The sequence below is a fragment of the Anabrus simplex genome, chromosome 1 (assembly GCF_040414725.1).
Source record: "Anabrus simplex isolate iqAnaSimp1 chromosome 1, ASM4041472v1, whole genome shotgun sequence".
NCBI lineage: Eukaryota > Metazoa > Arthropoda > Insecta > Orthoptera > Tettigoniidae > Anabrus > Anabrus simplex.
In genome coordinates this window covers 166,835,748-166,853,935 of record NC_090265.1, presented here as the reverse complement: position 1 = coordinate 166,853,935, position 18,188 = coordinate 166,835,748, and the positions used below count along the sequence as shown (strand labels likewise).

Genomic DNA, 18,188 nt, shown 5'->3' with positions numbered 1-18,188 from the left:
AACCTTACATTAGCAACATTAGACGTGTAGATGAGCTTCCCTGGAGCACCAAATTCAATTTGAAATATTCATTAAGATCTTATTTGGAGAAGATGAATGTTGTCAATAAATCAGTCAATGAGCTTCAAAAAGAAATTATAAAGGAAGGATATTAATATCACTCTTTTATGTTTCAGCAATCTCTTGGAGATAAAGCCATGGCTGCCCTTGAAGCTGTGCGTGGCACTAAATATTTGACCGGACCTACAGTGGGCCTCATGTGTAAGTTTAGAAAATGATGATCCTAATATTCTTGTATTTAATTATTTGGTTATTAATTCTATAGATTCATTGCTTGCTTGGTTGAAATTTAAATTTTTGAGATACGAGTCCTTACGTTTCTAGCCTAGGCATGCAAAATGAAAGATAATATAAGACGAATGGGGATTTTTTAAAAGAATCGTGTGTCATAACAATGTCAGTATACAAACAGAGTAAAATTAAATACAGTACCCCGTTTCCATTCCATCGGATCGATGGTGGAGTGTCCGGCTTCGTGACTAACTTATAAGCATTTTGGCCTTTGGTTCAATGGAACGTGTGTCCCGCACCAGGCTTTTCAAACCCGACAGAGAGAACGGATTATTTTAAGGGCAGACAGCAATTCATTCAAAATTTATGTTATACGAAGTCGGCATGTAAAATATCTCTGGTGACGAATTTGGTAGTGTTTACCCGATCAAAGTTTATTAAAACTCAACAATAGGTCGTCCCAAAACATTCTGGTTTAACAACCATCAGGTAGAGGGAAAATAAAACGTCATAACTGACACACAGGCAGTGTCATGGCGTCATAATAATATTTATTAAATAGAAAGCGCACAATGTGCATGATACATATTAATGCGATTCTACTATTACTTACTACAAAGTTGCCTTATTGAGATAGTCCTTTTTTTCCATACTAGAGCGTGATATCTGCCACACTGTCCCCCACACCATTTACACTTGCAATCTGAGGTTGGGTCATGGAATTTTATATTTGTACATACCTTGAAGTGAAATCCATGTACTCAAAACGGGTAATCGTATGCCTCAATTCATAGTTAGTGCTTTTCCATTCATTAGATGTCATAGCTTCTGTGGCGTAGAAATCTATAGGAGCATTCCTCTTCTTTTCATACAGAGTCTGTAATAGTGCGATGCTTGCTGTGTACACGGCAACGTCATTTCATATCTCAAATCCTCGATGAGGAAAGGTTCCCTTGTTATCTCATATACCAATCTTGCCCGGGAATATTTTGAGACACATAGGACTCTCTTTAAGTAGAGGGATTTTACTTGTTCCAGCTTTACTAGATCGTTCTTAGTTAAGAATTCCCACGTGAGTTCTAAAACATAAGTAACTATTGGAATTATCTTGAGTTTGAATAACTTGATCGCTGTCTCTACAGATAAAAGTCTTAGGCGAGGGATGTCATTTATTGCTATAATTACCGCTGTGATTCTCTCCCGCATGTGCACTCTAAAACACTCCTCACGGGTTTGCAGTTTGACGCCCAAATATTTAAATTGATTCACTGATTCCAGCTTTCTTCCCTTAAAGTAGATAACATCGTCTCTGTATTGTCTTCCACCTCTCCTAAACACCCTGGTCACAGTTTTCTTGTCATTGCTCAAAACATTTTCTCTGTCCAATCTATCAGTTTATTGAAGGATTCCTGAAGTCTTTCTCGGCTTCTCGAAACTAGGGTCATATCATCTGCATATATATACGTTGTTACGTGTTCAGTTCTTGTAGTTGTTACCACATCATAAGGCGCAATATTGAATAATAGAGGGCTCAATGGATCACCCTGAAGCACTCCAACTGTTTGTAGTAAAGGAATAAAGGTCGTGATGTTATCGTCTATCACTAGATAGTTTTATGATATAATGTTTGTAAGTAGTCGAGTGATGTAGGACGGTATCCCAATTTCTTGAAGTTTTACCAGCAACGTAGTCCTATTTATGGAGTCGAATGCTTTAGAGAAGTCTCTAAGTAGAGCAAAGAGCTTTCCTCGTGGATGCCTTAACGTTTCTCTAATCTCGTCATGTAAACATCTTACTGCCTGTAGTGTAGATCTTCTTACACGAAAACCAAATTGTTCCTCCGGAATAATTAGATCTGCAATTAGCAATAATCGTTTCACAAGGAGTTTCATCAGGATTTTAAGTAATACACATTCAAGGGCTATACCACAACAGGAAATTGGGTTACTTGAATCTCCTTTTCCTTTATATAATACGGTACTTTAAGTGTGGCTTCTCTCCATCTATCTGGTATGGTTCCTCGAATGAGGCACTGATTTAGCAGGCATGTTATAACTTCTTTGAGTACAGGCCAACTAGCTTTAAGATGTTCATTAAGGATCTCGTCGGGTCCGCCGGCTTTTCTGTCCTTACTTTGAAGTATTACGGTTTCTACTTCCTCCATGGTGAATAGTTTAAATTCTACAGGGGCTTGTTTGACTATAATCTCTGGCCTAGTGTCCTTAGACTGCAATACTGTGGAAAAATGTGTTTCCCATGTATCCATACCGATATCTCTAGGGAACTTCGGAGATCTTTTTTTAAATATTGAAAATGGATCTTTTTCTGCCATTTCTAACATTTTTCTTTCTTTTTGAAGGAAGAATTTAGTCTTGGCCTCCTTTATGATGGCCATATATAGTTTTCTTTTATCAGCATCTGATAAGTCTGCCTCAGAACTAGATTTTCTTGCATTATGTAAGGCCAATGTCGTTTCTTTTCTAGCCAAAAAAACATGCTGAATCGAACCATGGTTTGGCTTTTCTGTTGCAGTCATTCCTTATTACTATGGTATTTTATGATAATCTCCACTTATACTACTGCGTCATTTCTGTTACCCTTGTTACTCTCTTGTATAACCTCTGGAACTTGACTTTGATCATTTTGAAGCTGAACCATATCTAGACTCCTATAGGCTATATTTTGGTTCTATGTTTAGTGTGTTGCGATATTACCGAATCCATATATCGACTTATCGCTACTGGAAGGTGTTTTCTGAAGATTATGTTCGTTAGGGGTCTGGTAATTTTTTAAAAGACCTTATTCCTTTCATATTACTAAAAAGTATGTCTATAGTACTACTACCCTTTGTACAGAAATATTTCTTGTCATCTTGGAAACTAAGTAGTGATAAACCTTCATCTTCAAGGTACTTCAATACGAGTCAGATGTCAGAAAGGTTTCCATCAATATTTATACGTTATATCCATTAAAGAGATCAGTAGGAACATTATTTACAGCATTTCTTAATCCTTCAATTCCATGTCATACATTTTATATGTGCTGGGTTGTCATTTACTAATAGTCCCTGAATAGTTGTGTGTATTGGGTCTGGATTTAAGATGGATACCGTTGTTTTGTAAGCGAACAGTCACTCGTTCAGGCCAAAACTCAGGTTTGTTGACTTGTTGAAGGTGGTTTAATGAGAAACCAATATTGAATGCAACATTTGTTCCCTTGGTTTCCAACTTTTCACATCTTACATCATCAATCCCGTTATCTCTAAGGTATGATATCAAGTCATCATCGGTAGTTGTCTGGTGCAATTTTCCAACATAAAGCCATGCCATACTATTCCCTGCTTTCAGTGAGCATAATTCTTTTGGTCTTGTCCCCTTTGTTATAATATTTTGATTGTGCCTTGTTACCTCAGCCCATCTTTCCATGCTTACCTCTTCGTTATCATTTCTTGTCTCCTCCATTAAATCTATGTTTTCTACTGCGTGCATCCTCTGTTCTCCTATCGGAATCGTACATACTTCTCCTTTTCGTGTTGTGGTTCTGTTGTGTTCCTATCCTTTTTTACAGATGGTTTGGATACCCCTTTCGCTCGTTGATGTGCGGTTGTAGTATCAATAACCATCGATGAATGCAGGATTGGAAGACCAGAATTCAAAGATGAATGCCGTTAGCGGATGGTAATGAAATTGCCGGGCTGAGTGGCTCAGTCGGTTGAGGCGCTGGCCTTCTGATCCCAACTTGGCAGGTTCGATCCTGGCTCAGTCCGGTGGTATTTGAAGGTGCTCAAATACGTCAGCCTCGTGTCGGTAGATTTACTGGCACGTGAAAGAACTCCTCCGGGACAAAATTCCTGCACCTCGGCGTCTCCGAAAACCGTAAAAAAGTAGTTAGTGGGACGTAAAGCCAATCACATTATTATTATTATTTAATGAAATTAAGCATTCGGTAACTTTTTCTCTAGCCTCAAGGAGAAGGAGAGCTGATGGCAACTCTTTGATTATGTTTGGATAATAACAATGCTAGTGGAACTTGACGTGCTACCAAAACTTCTGGTGTATTACTTCTCGTTTAATAAAAGTGATGTGGTTGTTTTTAGTATATCTCTCTTCTATACATTAAAAAATTTATGAAAACTAAAGTCAGTCAGTTCGGCCATTCCATCCGGTCGATTCATTTTTTAACTGAAAGGTATTCGTACACAGATTTGTCATCAGGTACTATAAATCACTTAACTTCCGCCTTCCTCAAATTATTTGATTTTTCAATTTTTATCTCTTTGAAGCAATTATATCTTTGGTTCTAACTGAGGTACGGAGTTCGTTTTGACCTAAGAACACTCAGTGGATCAATATCTTTCATTTCAGCTCTTAAGTATTCAAATTGGTTGATTCTGAGGAAAGTGATGAGTGCACATTCAATTTGACGTCTCATTCCTTCAACATTGTTTCTCATTGAAGCAATCACATCTTTCGTTCTAACTGAGGCACGCAGTTTGTTTTTGGTCTAAAAACACTCCGTGGATCAAGAGCTTTCTTTTGAGGTAATAACTACTTAAATTGGTAGATTCCGAGAAAAGTTATGAGTACATTTGTCTCCATGACGAAGATCTTTGAAGGACTTTTTAGCAGTTCATCGCGTAATGTTGTTCCAAGGAACGTTTAATTCAATTTCTTTGTGTGATGTATTTTCAAGTGTTTTGATGAAATAATATTACATTCTATTACCACAGCAGATCATGTGCTTTATTTCATTAACTCGAAACTTTGCAAATACATCCGTGAGGATAGTAACGAACAACACCATACTTTGTACATTGCGGGTGGAGCCAGCGGGAAACTGCTAGTTTTATATTAAGAAGAAATAAGTACAATCTGAAATAATTTTCAACATTCTGAACAAGCAGCGTAACTTTTGTGCACACCGTACTTGAAGCCATACGATTATTATTACTATGATTACAATTCAATACTTCAACATGTCATTTTGTTATTCTGGGGATATATTCAGTTAACCATTGAAAGTGGAAATATTTGTTGAAATTGGTATAGCGGATGCCACTACATAAACCACTCCAGCACATGACAGTGGTATTTTTGATTGGCAACTGAATGGAAGTGCAAACTTACTTGCGACTAACAATCTACCCTACTTCTGGTATAGTGTCCTCTAAGTCTGAACGTTACAGCCACCTTTGCGGATAAAGAGAACCTGTATTCATTATGTCACACAGTTCTAGAAGACCATGATATTAATTTGAAGAAGATCTGAACCGACTTCAACTCCAACCACCACAACGCACTCAGTAGTGAATACATATTTTCGCATAGGGTTGCTCTCTTGAAGGCCACCAGGCCTAAGACTGGACCAAATCCTCACCAAGTGCCTGCTCCAATAAAGTAGGAAAAATTCCCGGAATTAAAGAGTAGAAGAAGAAGACTGATCAGTAAGCTGTGAATTACTGCATTTCCTTTCGTTTTATTTTAATTAAGTTATTTCTCTTGTTAGTTTCGAATAATAATAATAATAATAATAATAATAATAATAATAATAATAATAACACCAACCTCTTCTGGGTGTCTGTTGGCTGTATGCCACAGATTTTAAGTCTGCATTAACGGAGTCCTCCCACGTGGACGCCGGCCTTCGATCTTATGGTTGTAGAATACGTTAGGGACCGTTCCACGTGCTGCTATCATGAAGTGTCGAAACCGTCGTAACTGGTCTTCTCGCATTTTTCCATGGATAAGAGCGATGCCAAAACTGTCTTATGAGAGTGTCATTTCGAATGAACCGGTGACTCCCAGTGTGCACCGAACTTTTCTCATTTCTATGACGTGAACACGGTGTTCGGTAATTTTGATTGTGGGCCAACACTCTGTTTCGTACAACACCACTGGACGGATGATAATTCTGGAGATCTTTGATTACATATAGATAGACATCCTTAGGTTACACCGTGTTCCGGTGAAATCCTTCCGCCTCTTCCAAGTCGCGTTCACTCCTGCTCGCACAATATCGACGTTGCCTTGCAGGCAGGTACGCAAGTACCGAAGAGACTGTCTTTGTTAAGTCTATGCGGTCGGCTTGGATGTACCAGTGGCTAGGCTCGTCTTCATATAATAAGATTTCGTGATATTGTGGATATTGTGTCGTCAGTGCGCAGAGAGAACCTGATTTCGTCACTAACGGCATTCTGATCTCAGGTTTGTCGTTCACGACACTGCTGTGAACTGAAATGACGATGGGTTAGTGTCAATGGCAGACAGCTAATGAGTGTCGTGAGACTTCATTTCCTTCAAACAAGCACATGAAAAGTCGGACAAACACAGGAGCCTATAACGATGTTGCTATATGTGCCTGGATGGCAGTCACCGAACCAGTTGATCTGATCGCGTTTGTCGCCAACCCTCCGTCCTGGTGGTCAGTCGAGGACGTCCTGAGCTCCGTTGCCAGTTGTGCGTGCCCTCACGCGACATGCCCCAACAGTCTAATCAGGACGGCCTGGGTGGTGGGTGTTTCTTCGATTCGAGCACTTAACCACGCGCATTCTGAAAATGCACCCCATTTCAAAATCTGATAACTGGACGAAATCACTTTGATTGCATCGTAGAGGCATGTCAAGTGGTCAACTCGCTTTTAACAGACGGAAGCAACGTTCCACTACGTGCGAGTCACAGTCACAGTCGTTTAGCAAAACCAAGGCACACACAAGTGGTTTCTGGAAGGTGGGACCACCAAACGCGTGTGGTTCGTTGTCTCATATCTACGGAGTGGATGAGTTGCTTGGTTCACTTATTGTTGATTTGCAGTATTTGCGACGATTACTGAGGAGCGTCGTAGTGACTGGTGATGGAACCCTATTTCCAGTGCTTCCTGGATAAGTTGGGAACAGAACTGGGAGGGGGGTGGTATTGTGGAGTTATTGAAATATGGTTGTGACGAGGGTGAGGTGCACATTCGAACTGGACGAGATTTAAAAGGAAATTAGTTCTGGACCGCTAATGAGGGGGATGGTTTATCAATAGTGGGCATGCAGTAGGGGGTGGGTTAAATTATTAATGGGAATGTTAAATTGAGAATTTCGTTAGAAGAGTTAAAATGATTGTCTGGAGGAGGCTTTAATCATGACGTGATGGAGACTGGGTTAGACTTGATAGTTGGGCGAGGTTTGGAGTGGGACTAGTGATGAGGCTTAGGAGGGAGGGGGGGCTGTAGAGCGTGGTTGAGTGAGAGTCTTTAAATAAGCACGTTCATGCCTTCTGGTGGCAAGCCCTTCCTCTAATCGCGTACCACGCTAATCATTTGCCTGAGATGTACATATAAGCATGCCGAATTTTGCAACAAAATTATAACTCCTTCATGGTGCGCACTTTTCGTTGCAAATGAGTGTAGCTTACATGTTAGACAAACATTGGTCCGTGGTAAGATTAATATCAGCAATGTGTGTGGATTATCGCTAGTCCGTTGAGTGATATCCATGCCAACACAAAACAGGGAGTGACCACTTGATACAAATCTGAATTTCTAAACTTTCTAAGGAGAATTTCAACTAGTTCTCTTTCAGCGCTAAGAGGAAGAGGTCTGACACCAACAGGAATGGACATATCGGAAAGTGAAATGCACCCTAGGTCTTGCGATAATGTTATTGGCTTTACGTCCCACTTACTGCTTTTACGATTTCCGGAGCGTAGGTCTTGCAAGACTATTACTGTTGCAGTGCAAAGGAGAATAGGATTGACCAATATATGCTGGACGGGAAATATGAAGATGAGAGGGCTGGCACAAGTACGTGGAAACATGTCAGACTCAACTAGGTGCCCTGAAGTCGTTACTGTATAATCCTATTTTGAGATCCCCTGGGAAGGGAGCACTAAATTTGCGCCACGTACTTTATGTTGTATCGGGCTCCCCGTGGTCTGCAGACAAAACTGGTCTGTCATTGTTTTGTTGAAGTAAATGTAGGTTCATCTTCTAAGACGACGCGACTCTTTTCATTTATCTCAACAAATACAGGGGGGAGAGCTGACCGAATAGAACCAAGAGGCAACCCAGGCTCATAGCATGTTTTTCTTTTTTTTTTTTTTTTTTTGCTATTTGCTTTATGTCGCACCGACAGAGATAGGTCTTATGGTGACGATTCACAGCATTTTAATCGACTACAAATGTCTGAGGTCATCTCATAACATTAGTTACTCCCTTAAACTGGGTTGTGATTAATACGAATTCTCCCCTGATATGGCAACCAATAAATTGCCGCCTCTAGTAGTAGAAGCACTTCTAGAAGCCTTTCTCTGTCAATTGCCACAGTTGTGTCCATATTTATGCTCTACGATGAGAAACATCTTAGGCAGGATTCGAAACTCTGAGGTTTCACATTGTTTGAAAAGAGTCCTGCGTTGCACATTTTCTCCAGTTCAGAGGTCACGTTTGGGCATGGTTATTTGCTTTCTGTTACGCGTGGTCAAGTGTATTTATTTATATATTTACTTATATAGCCAATTTATTGAAAATCCTAACGGTTGGAACCCTATTTTACAGGAGTATTCCCCCTGTGGGTGGGGGCGGTAGAATAACACCCACGGTATCCCCTGCCTGCCGTAAGAGGCGAATAAAATGATTCCCAGGGGCTCTGAACTTTGGATCGTGGATTGGCGACCACGCGGCCCTTAGCCGAGTCTTGGCATTTCTTCCACTTACTTGTGCCAGGCTCCTCACTTTCATCTATCATGTCCGACCTCCCTTGGTCAACTGTTGATCTGTTCCGACCCCGACGGTATTACGTATGTAGGCCTAGGGAGTATTTCATTTTTCACGCCCTTCGTGGCCTTTGTCTGTCATTGGCCGATACCTTCATTTTTTGAAGTGTCGGACCCCTTCCATTTTTTCTCTATGATTAGTGTTATATAGAGGATGGTTGCCTAGTTGTACTTCCTATTAAAAAATAATCACCACCACCACCTTACAAGAGTATATTACAATTAGTTAGTAAATTATTATCCATGACATAAAAATTAGGAAACTAAATTACTGAAGTTGTGATTAATGAATTTTAGGAACTGCTTGTAGGAGCAATATTTTCTGTATAGATGGTATAACAGCTTTGAGAGTTCCAGGTTACATCTGCTCAGGTGACACTCGAGATCAAATCTTGTCCTTCCAGGCATAGCACAGTCAAACAATATATGGTCCACTTTTTGACAAGATTCACAAAGGCATAGATAGTCGTTTGCAGTATTAATTTTAAGGCGTTTAAAGTACCATTCAAAATGTCCACGCCTGGAGATAAACTGAGTGAGAATAAACGTGCAACACTAACGTTTTACACCGGGGTCGATTTGGTCAACCTGTCACGCCTGTACGTAACCGAAGCCACGGGAACTTAACAAAGCCAGCGAACTTTTATATTTGCCAAGTATACATACTCCGTAAATATTATTCATTGTTATTCACCGATTGAAGTCCGACTCGTTGGCTGAATGGTCAATGTACTGGCGTTCGGTTTAGAGGGTCCCGGGTTCGGTTCCCGGCCGGGTCGGAGATTTTAACCTTCATTGGTTAATTCCAATGGCCCGGGGGCTGGGTGTTTGTGCTGTCCCCAACATCCCTGCAACTCACACGCCACACATAACACTATCCTCCACCAAAATAGCACGCAGTTATCTACACAAGGCAGATGCCGCCCACCCTCATCGGAGGGTCTGCCTTACAAGGGCTGCACTCGGCTAGAAATAGCCACACGAAATTATTACCCGATTGAAGGGATATATGCAATGTGATATTTGTAAAAGAAGTAAGTTAATGGATGAGTACTGGAAGAACATTTTGATTCGTAAGTTTGAGTGCTTTCATCACATTTTTATCATTCCTCATTGCTAACTGAACATCTGAAAAGTCTCTATATTGATAGACTTCATGGGTCTTTCTTGCCTGGTTTCGCCATTTATCATTCTACAAAATACCTCGAAATGCATAATGCATTTTCTTCTGTGTTACAGATTATGCAGCAGGAACGAGTCACGATTGGGCCAAAGGAACATTAGGCGTGAAATATTCGTACACAATAGAGCTACCCTGTGGTGGAAGCCAAGGATTCGATCCTCCAGCAACTGAAATTCTTCCTGTTGTAACCGAAACGTTTGAAGCATTCAAGGTATTCGGTAATTTCATCGGATCAGGAGGAAAATGAAATCAGGGTTCATGATGTTGCTCTTGCTTGGAAGTTGTGGAATTTTATAACTAAGGAATAGGTTAAACAATCATTTTACGAATGTCTCTTATTATAAGTAAGTAAACTCGTGTCCTCATCCCGAGGTGGTGCAGCTCTTTTCAGGCACACCCCCATTGGAGGTGAGCTGCATGTACCATTTTAATCACATACCAGCCCTGCTGCCGTCCTCGGGGGCCCGGGTTCGATTCCCGGTACTGCCAGAAGTTTAAAATTGGCAGGAGGGCTGGTATGTGGTTGAAATGGTACATGCAGCTCACCTCCAATGGGGGTGTGCCTGAAAAGAGCTGCACCACCTCAGGATGAGGACACGAGTTTACTTCTCTCATTATGACCCAGTTTAAAACAGAATTCTGAACAGTGAACATTGAGTAATATATTAACATTGTATGTCTGTAAACAATAAAGTATATCTTTGTATGTCTTGGTGTCCTAGAAATTTCCATCCTCAATACCACTAATATTGACAAAACATGATGAATGGCATCCTTTACAATATATTGTGCTTGTCACTGAAGCTTAAACTTAATACCATTCATATTTAATGCTAATGCAAAGTGTTCGAAGTAAATTATTTGAGTGTTAACAGGTCACAGCCTATGTTTCGACTCTTTGCCAGGCTGTTCTGAAATTATCTGTGCATGTGAGCAGAGCAGAAGTACTTACTCCGGCTAAATTTATATTAAATGGTTCATAGACAGTTATCGATCGTCAGCGATGTTCCAACACATGTTCCAATATGTCGGGTACAAATTTGGATTAGTTTGTGAACAAGGACACTTCATTCCACTAGAATACTGTTGCGATGTTAGGGGTACTTCTTGTTTCAAGAGCAAGTAAGTGAGTTTTCTTGCATTCACTGTGTTGAGTTATGGGGTACATTCGGTGTATGATTCTGGAATTAATGTTTGTTAGCCAATAGTTGAACTGATACAGGTGTAACGCTTGCCTTATCGCGTCATGTGTAGTTAGTCTATACTAGGTCAACTAATTATCTTTGAAACAGCTGTCTCTGTGGATCAGTGGTAGAGTGTCGGCATTCGAACCCAAGATAGCGGGTTCGAAACCGGAATTTTGAAGGGCGGAAAAAATCCATTCCACACTCCACGACGCACGATGTCGGCATGTAAAAGATCTCTGGTGACACATTTGGTATTTACCCGACAAAATTCATTAAAACACAGCCATAGACGCCCAAGAGAGATTTGGTTCATTCTGCCATTTTGTAGGCTTAGAGTAAAACGGAACTTCGAAATGGATGGTGTCAAATTAAAATGTCTGCACGCGGTAGCTGAGGCCGTACGATTCTTCTTCTTCTTCTTATTATTATCTTTGAACCGAAACGGTGGCCGGGAGTTACTAAGCCGAGAGCTGAGCTTCGCGGGTGGGAGAGGTACCTGTGAGGACTACCGGTTCTGGCTTTATCTTGCAACGCAGTTCGTTTCGTGTTTCAGTGGGAGCAACACTTGTGTGCAAAGTAATAATGAATGGGTAATAATAATAATAATAATAATAATAATAATAATAATAATAATAATAATAATAATAATATGACACAGTCGTTGACTGGACATTTTTCCCAACAGCTCAATTTATTCTCAGGGTATCCGATTGTCAAGTAAAATCTGGAGATTTTACACTAGGTTTCGCTTTACGTGAGGTCGAAGAGAATGGCGATCCACGGTAAACTTATCTGCGGTCGTTTGATATAGACATAATATCAATTAATTATTTCTCCTAACTAAAGTACCAACGACGTGAGAACTCAATATATTCAAATTGGGTAAATACCCATTCATTAGTTCGCATATCTTATCAACTAACTTATCAACTATGTCAAGATGAAAGAATTCATAACACACCAAATTATAGAAAAGCACAATAATAGTGTTTATTGAATAAACAGATGCCCTATGAAAATGTAGTATTTTGTCTGGTATTATTTACAAGTAAAGTTCAGAGTCAGCGCTGGCTCGTAGAAAAAGAAAATAAATATAACGTTAAGTTATGTACATCAGTTCCGTCATGAATTCAAAATCGGATACAAATATTTACAATTAATCACTGGATTCCTACGGTCCTCCTTGAAATCAAGTCCTTGAGACGACACCAATATCATTATGTTGTTAGGATTGCTCAGTTTCATTATAAACCTAATCTAAATAGATCTGAGTAGACGTACAGTTAATCTGAAGTGAATGTAAGATCAACAAATAGATCTAAGCTTGAAAATAATTCTGAATTATAACTTCGAACTATATATCTCAATTATATTTGAATTATGAATAATATTTAAATTATACGTTGCAAATCATAAAACTGAACTCATTTATTTGTTCTTTCTTCAATGTTGCGCATGGATAACGATTTACGGACTAAGGCATTTTCCCCCTAGTGCTTGTTAAATCTGGCTCCTAGACTATCATTTCCCTAACCATTACTCATTGAAAGAATGTAAATTCCAACAACGTTTCAGGATAAATAAGCTATCTATCTAACTTCAACATAAGTTTTTGGTCGACATACACACGTATTTGAGGCTCAATATGCCCTCTCTCTGTTATATTCCATAACATTTCTCGTTTAGGCAAGTTACTGAATTCTTATGCGCAGTCGTAATGTAAATAATACGTACTGTCCGCATACTTTATCTTGATGCATTTGTGTACGGGGTGAGGAGTAAGGAGGAAGCTGTCCCGGTATCGATAGTGCTGCCTGGTGCTGCCAACTGAATGAAAATGAAATCTGAATTGAATCGAGAATATGTTCGATCGATATGAAATTTCTAAACCGTTATCATCTTAAGCCAACAACTATGTCACATACACATTATATAACATTATAAAACATATCTCTCGATGCGAATCTTGTTCCTAGCATGAATTCTATACTTTGACTTTGATGTGTAAACAACAACAGTACCAGTACGTAAAGTTTACGCCAGATGTCGCACAACGATGCTTAAGCGATTCATAGTTTGTGTTTCATAGGTTGCCAGTATGAATCTCGAAGATCGCCGAGGTCGACCGATTCAGCACTAGGATGTAAATGCACCAAGATAAAGTGTGCGGATAGTATTTGTACATGGGAATATATCACCGCATTTATGGGTATCATGAATGCATTTGTTCAAGATCATCGTCATAAAACATATGATAATATTCTCGTAATTGGAACAAAGCATCTACAATTGACATATAATCCCGTCATAAATTCAATACTTCAATGAATTCCATCCATACCTTGGTTTAGCTCATCTCCGTGGTGTGGTCAATTTCACGTACCTGTATCCTTTCACATAATTCCTTCCCTATAATAAGTGTGGCATGGCATATCCTAAGCTGCAGGCACTCCTTGGCCTCTACGTAATACATAAATAAATCTTCGCATTTCATATACAACAACATACTTCGTCGAGTTACCACTATTGTAACCATATTTCCACATTCACTTAACATCTTAACTCTCATAGCCTCCATAACAACATGTCGCGATTATCTTCACTTTACCATGTCAAAATGCCACAATTCCTTTCTCATAAACGCATTTCAATATCGCTATTTATCATAACCCTAAAGCTGAGTTCAATGCACTTATTGCGAAGCAAAGAGTACGTGATTTTATGCATTCATTACCACCGCGCATACCTACGTGACGTAGACATATAGCATAACAAATATGAATTCATTGCAATTCCACAATGTGTCATTACTATCAGCTGTTATTAAAGACACTTCTTTCCACTTGTAGTTACTCACGAGTTATTCTGACCAAAATGCGGCGATGGTTATATATATAATATACAAGAATCTTATTCTACACTGCTTAATCGTATTACCATGGACTTAAATATCTCACACATCACTTTCATTATTCACTTGCACTTTAAATTCCACGGTTTCTATAACCAACTTATCAGCACATGCCAAAAGCACCTGTGTACGCGAACGAAAAACTATGTAATTAAATAATGTAAATGACTTAGCTCGCTTATCGTTACATCTGGTCGAGCTGTTCCGCCTCCACTCGGATGTAGTTGGCTTTGCGGTCAGGTCATGGGTTGGTCGTCTGGTAGGTCCTCGGCCTCCTCATCATGGGTTGGTCAACTAGTTTCCCATTGCCTTCCTCATCATGGGTTGGTGGTCTGGTTTCCCATTGCCTTCCTCATCATGGGTTAGTGGTCTGGTTTCTCATTGCCTTCCTCATCATAGGTTAGTGGTCTGGTTTCTCATTGCCTTCCTCATCATGGGTTAGTGGTCTGGTTTCCCATTGCCTTCCTCATCGTGAGTTGGTCTTCCGGTAAGGATGTACTGCTCCCCCAGCTCGGTCCATCATGCGTATTTAGCAAGCCATCATCATGCTTCTTCTGTTAGCAACAAAAATGCAGATTTCAGAGCAGTAAATAGCCATGGTATGTTCCATTCGACGATAATAATTCCTCAATTATTATTTCTTTTGCTGCTCTCAGAGGTGAATTTAATTTCGTCGGGTTTAAGTTCTGCTTATATATATCTATGTCGGCTGCTTCCCGCAAATGTCGAAAAAATTGTTCTTCTTCTCTTGAAACTAAATTCAGATAGTCTTCTTCCCGTATGAGAATCTTTCTCCTAGGTTTCACTTGCTTCTTCCTTGTGGAATGTAGCTCAGTTACTGTCAAGATCCTCCCACGCGTATTTCGTCGTATCTTGCCTATTTTATACATTTTTATCGGCTTTCTTTCGTCGGCTGGTGAATTACGTCGTTTCTTTACTACGACGATCCCTTTTTCTCAAGTACTTCTACTAAATTTTTCCGTCTTCTTCAAATTACTTAGCGCGTTCGCCAATTGCGTCTTCACCCTCCGATGAAAATTTTTAAGATGGAGTTTTTTAACAATCCGTTGTCTTCTATTTTTTTGTAAAAAAATTCATTTGACAGTCCACTGTCCGTAGTGCCTTCAATATATGACCGTTCCGTGACGTGTATGGCCTTCATATAATATCGCATTAGATATCTATTCCTTGCATCTTATAGATAAGACGGGCCATACCTTCACTCGGCGCCATTTTGAAAGCTGTCTACGAGATGTAAATGGGCACAATAATAATAATAATAATAATAATAATAATAATAATAATAATAATAATAATAATAATAATCTTCTTCTTCTTAATCTGGTTATCCTCCAGGATCGGCTTTTCCCTCGGACTCGGAGAGGGATCCCACCTCTACCGCCTCAAGGGCAGTGTCCTGGAACTTCAGACTCTGGTTCTGGAGATACAACTGGGGAGGATGACCAGTACCTAGCTCAGGCGGCTTCACCTGCTATGATGAACAGGGGCCTTGTGGGGGGATGGAAAGTTTGGAAGGGATAGACAAGGAAGTGGGAAGGAAGCGGCCGTGGCCTTAAGTTAAGTACCATGCCGGCATTTGCCTGGAGGAGAAATGGGAAACCACAGAAAACCACTTCCAGGATGGCTGAGGTGGGAAACGAACCCCTCTCTACTCAGTTGACTTCCCGAGGCTGAGTGGGCCCCGTTCCAGCCCACGTACCACTTTTCAAATTTCGTGGCTGAGCCGGCAATCGAACCCGTGCCTCTGGGGGTGGCAGCTAATCACACGAACCACTACACCACAGAGACGGACAATAGTAATAATAATAATAATAATAATAATAATAATAATAATAATAATAATAATAATAATAATAATAATAATAATAATAGGCCTAATTGTTCTATTCCAGATCGAGTGTTTATTTACGATTCGTATGTCTGTACAGAACTCACTCGTACTGTTTGGAGATTATATTTATAAAACTAGCTGATGTACCCGTGCTTCGCTACGGGATTCTCAGAAAGACTGAATTTCTGGTTTTTCCTAACTGAAGTTAACAAAGGCCATTACAAAAACATCAATAGGTACTGTAAGTAGCGATTAAAAGCAATGTTATCATATAAAATACTCGATCAAATGAAAACCCGCACATTTTCTCATTTAACGAACAGTACTACGGTTAAAAGGAGAACAATGAAACGTTGATTTCCACCTATTCAATACGGAAAAAATGAGGATAGTCTGTTGCAGACCGGGCGAGTTGGCCGTGCGCGTAGAGGCGCGCGGCTGTGAGCTTGCATCCGGGAGATAGTAGGTTCGAAACCCACTATCGGCAGCCCTGAAAATGGTTTTGCGTGTTTTCCCATTTTCACACCAGGCAAATGCTGGGGCTGTACCTTAATTAAGGCCAAGGCCGCTTCCTTCCAACTCCTAGGCCTTTCCTATCCCATCGTCGCCATAAGACCTATCTGTGTCGGTGCGACGTAAAGCCCCTAGCAAAAAAAAAAAAAAAAAGAAAAGTCTGTTGCAGTACTACAGTCCCGATCTAACAGTCCACAGTTCCAGAGCTGGAATGACCAGACCGCAGACAGCCGTGAACACTCCTCTGCCATAATTCACTTAAATATGCACACTGATCATTCCAATCAGTGCCTCAGAGTAGGGATTGAATAGCTCGAATGCTATGATAAACCAGTGTGTTACGTACCAGTAGTATCAGAAAATTTATAAACCAGAAGAATGGCATGCTAAAGAAGAAAGTTATCTAACTACCCAGTTAATTCCCGCCAATATTCAAGCAGGCTGTTACACTCGGCACAACCGGGTGAGTTGGCCGTGTGGTTAGGGGCACGCAGCTGTGAGCTTGCATCCGGTGGATTGGAACCCCAATATCGGCTGACCTGAAAATGCTATTCCGTGGTTTCCCATTTTCACATCAGGCAAATTCTGGGACTGCAATTAAGGCCAAGCCCTTTCCTATCCCATCGTCGCCATAAAACCTATCTGTGTCGATGCGACGCACGGTAAATTAAAAAAAAAATCTCGGTACACAGCAGTACTCCTATATATCGTAGATGAGTGGCGACAGAAGACACAAAGTCCACAACAAACAATGGTCAATGTAATGTTATTGTTGATTAGTTTTATGAGCTGTATTGTAGGCCTTAACCTTTAGTTTTGTTTCAACTCTGTGATATTAGGGCGTCTTATAAAATTGTTTATAGCGTAGACTGTAGTTCCTTATTCTCCGATTTCACATACTGATTTTCATTAAATTCTGTTTACCCATGCTCTCTTGACTTGGCGTTGATATGGACTTAAAAATCCAAATTCATGAATATCTCTATGGTCATAGCCGGTACGCTAACAATGCATAAGATATAAATTATCGGATATTTAAAACTGTACGGTATAACTTTAGTTATGTAGGCCAAGACCAACTACAATTACATCAGACCCTAATGTAGAAAAAACATGGCGGACATCGGCGTGCGATATGAGAGGTTGAGAGAAAGGTTATGCATGTTTATTCCGAATCACCTAAAGAAAATATCACAAGTCGAACCTCATGAAATGCAACTCACTAACTCAAAATATGAATAATTAAACACAATAAGTAGCGTTATCGCGTATTGTAAGTCTAAGTGAAATTTCAGAGGGGAAAAAACGAAGGGAGAATTATTGTATCAACGTCAGGTTGAAACACAGAGTATAAAAATATTTCACATATGAATCTCCGGTCAGCAAATACGATATATAGATGTCAACAAAGTACATTATTAACCTTACATGAAATACTATGTAACACCACCATTAACCACAGCCCATTATGTAAAACACGTAAACAAATTTCCCC

At 39.9% G+C, this 18,188-nt stretch overlaps 1 protein-coding gene across 1 annotated transcript in view; it reads left to right on the top strand.

The window, feature by feature from the left end:
• The window catches only part of LOC136885381 (carboxypeptidase B), a 40,146-nt gene extending 29,210 nt beyond the window's left edge, over positions 1-10,936 (top strand). The window contains exons 9-10 of the mRNA XM_067157897.2: positions 177-261; positions 10,287-10,936. Coding sequence (XP_067013998.2) covers positions 177-261; positions 10,287-10,477 — 276 coding nt within the window. The 3' untranslated portion in view covers positions 10,478-10,936. The remainder of the gene's footprint in view (positions 1-176; positions 262-10,286) is intronic.
• Positions 10,937-18,188: the final 7,252 nt, after the last annotated feature.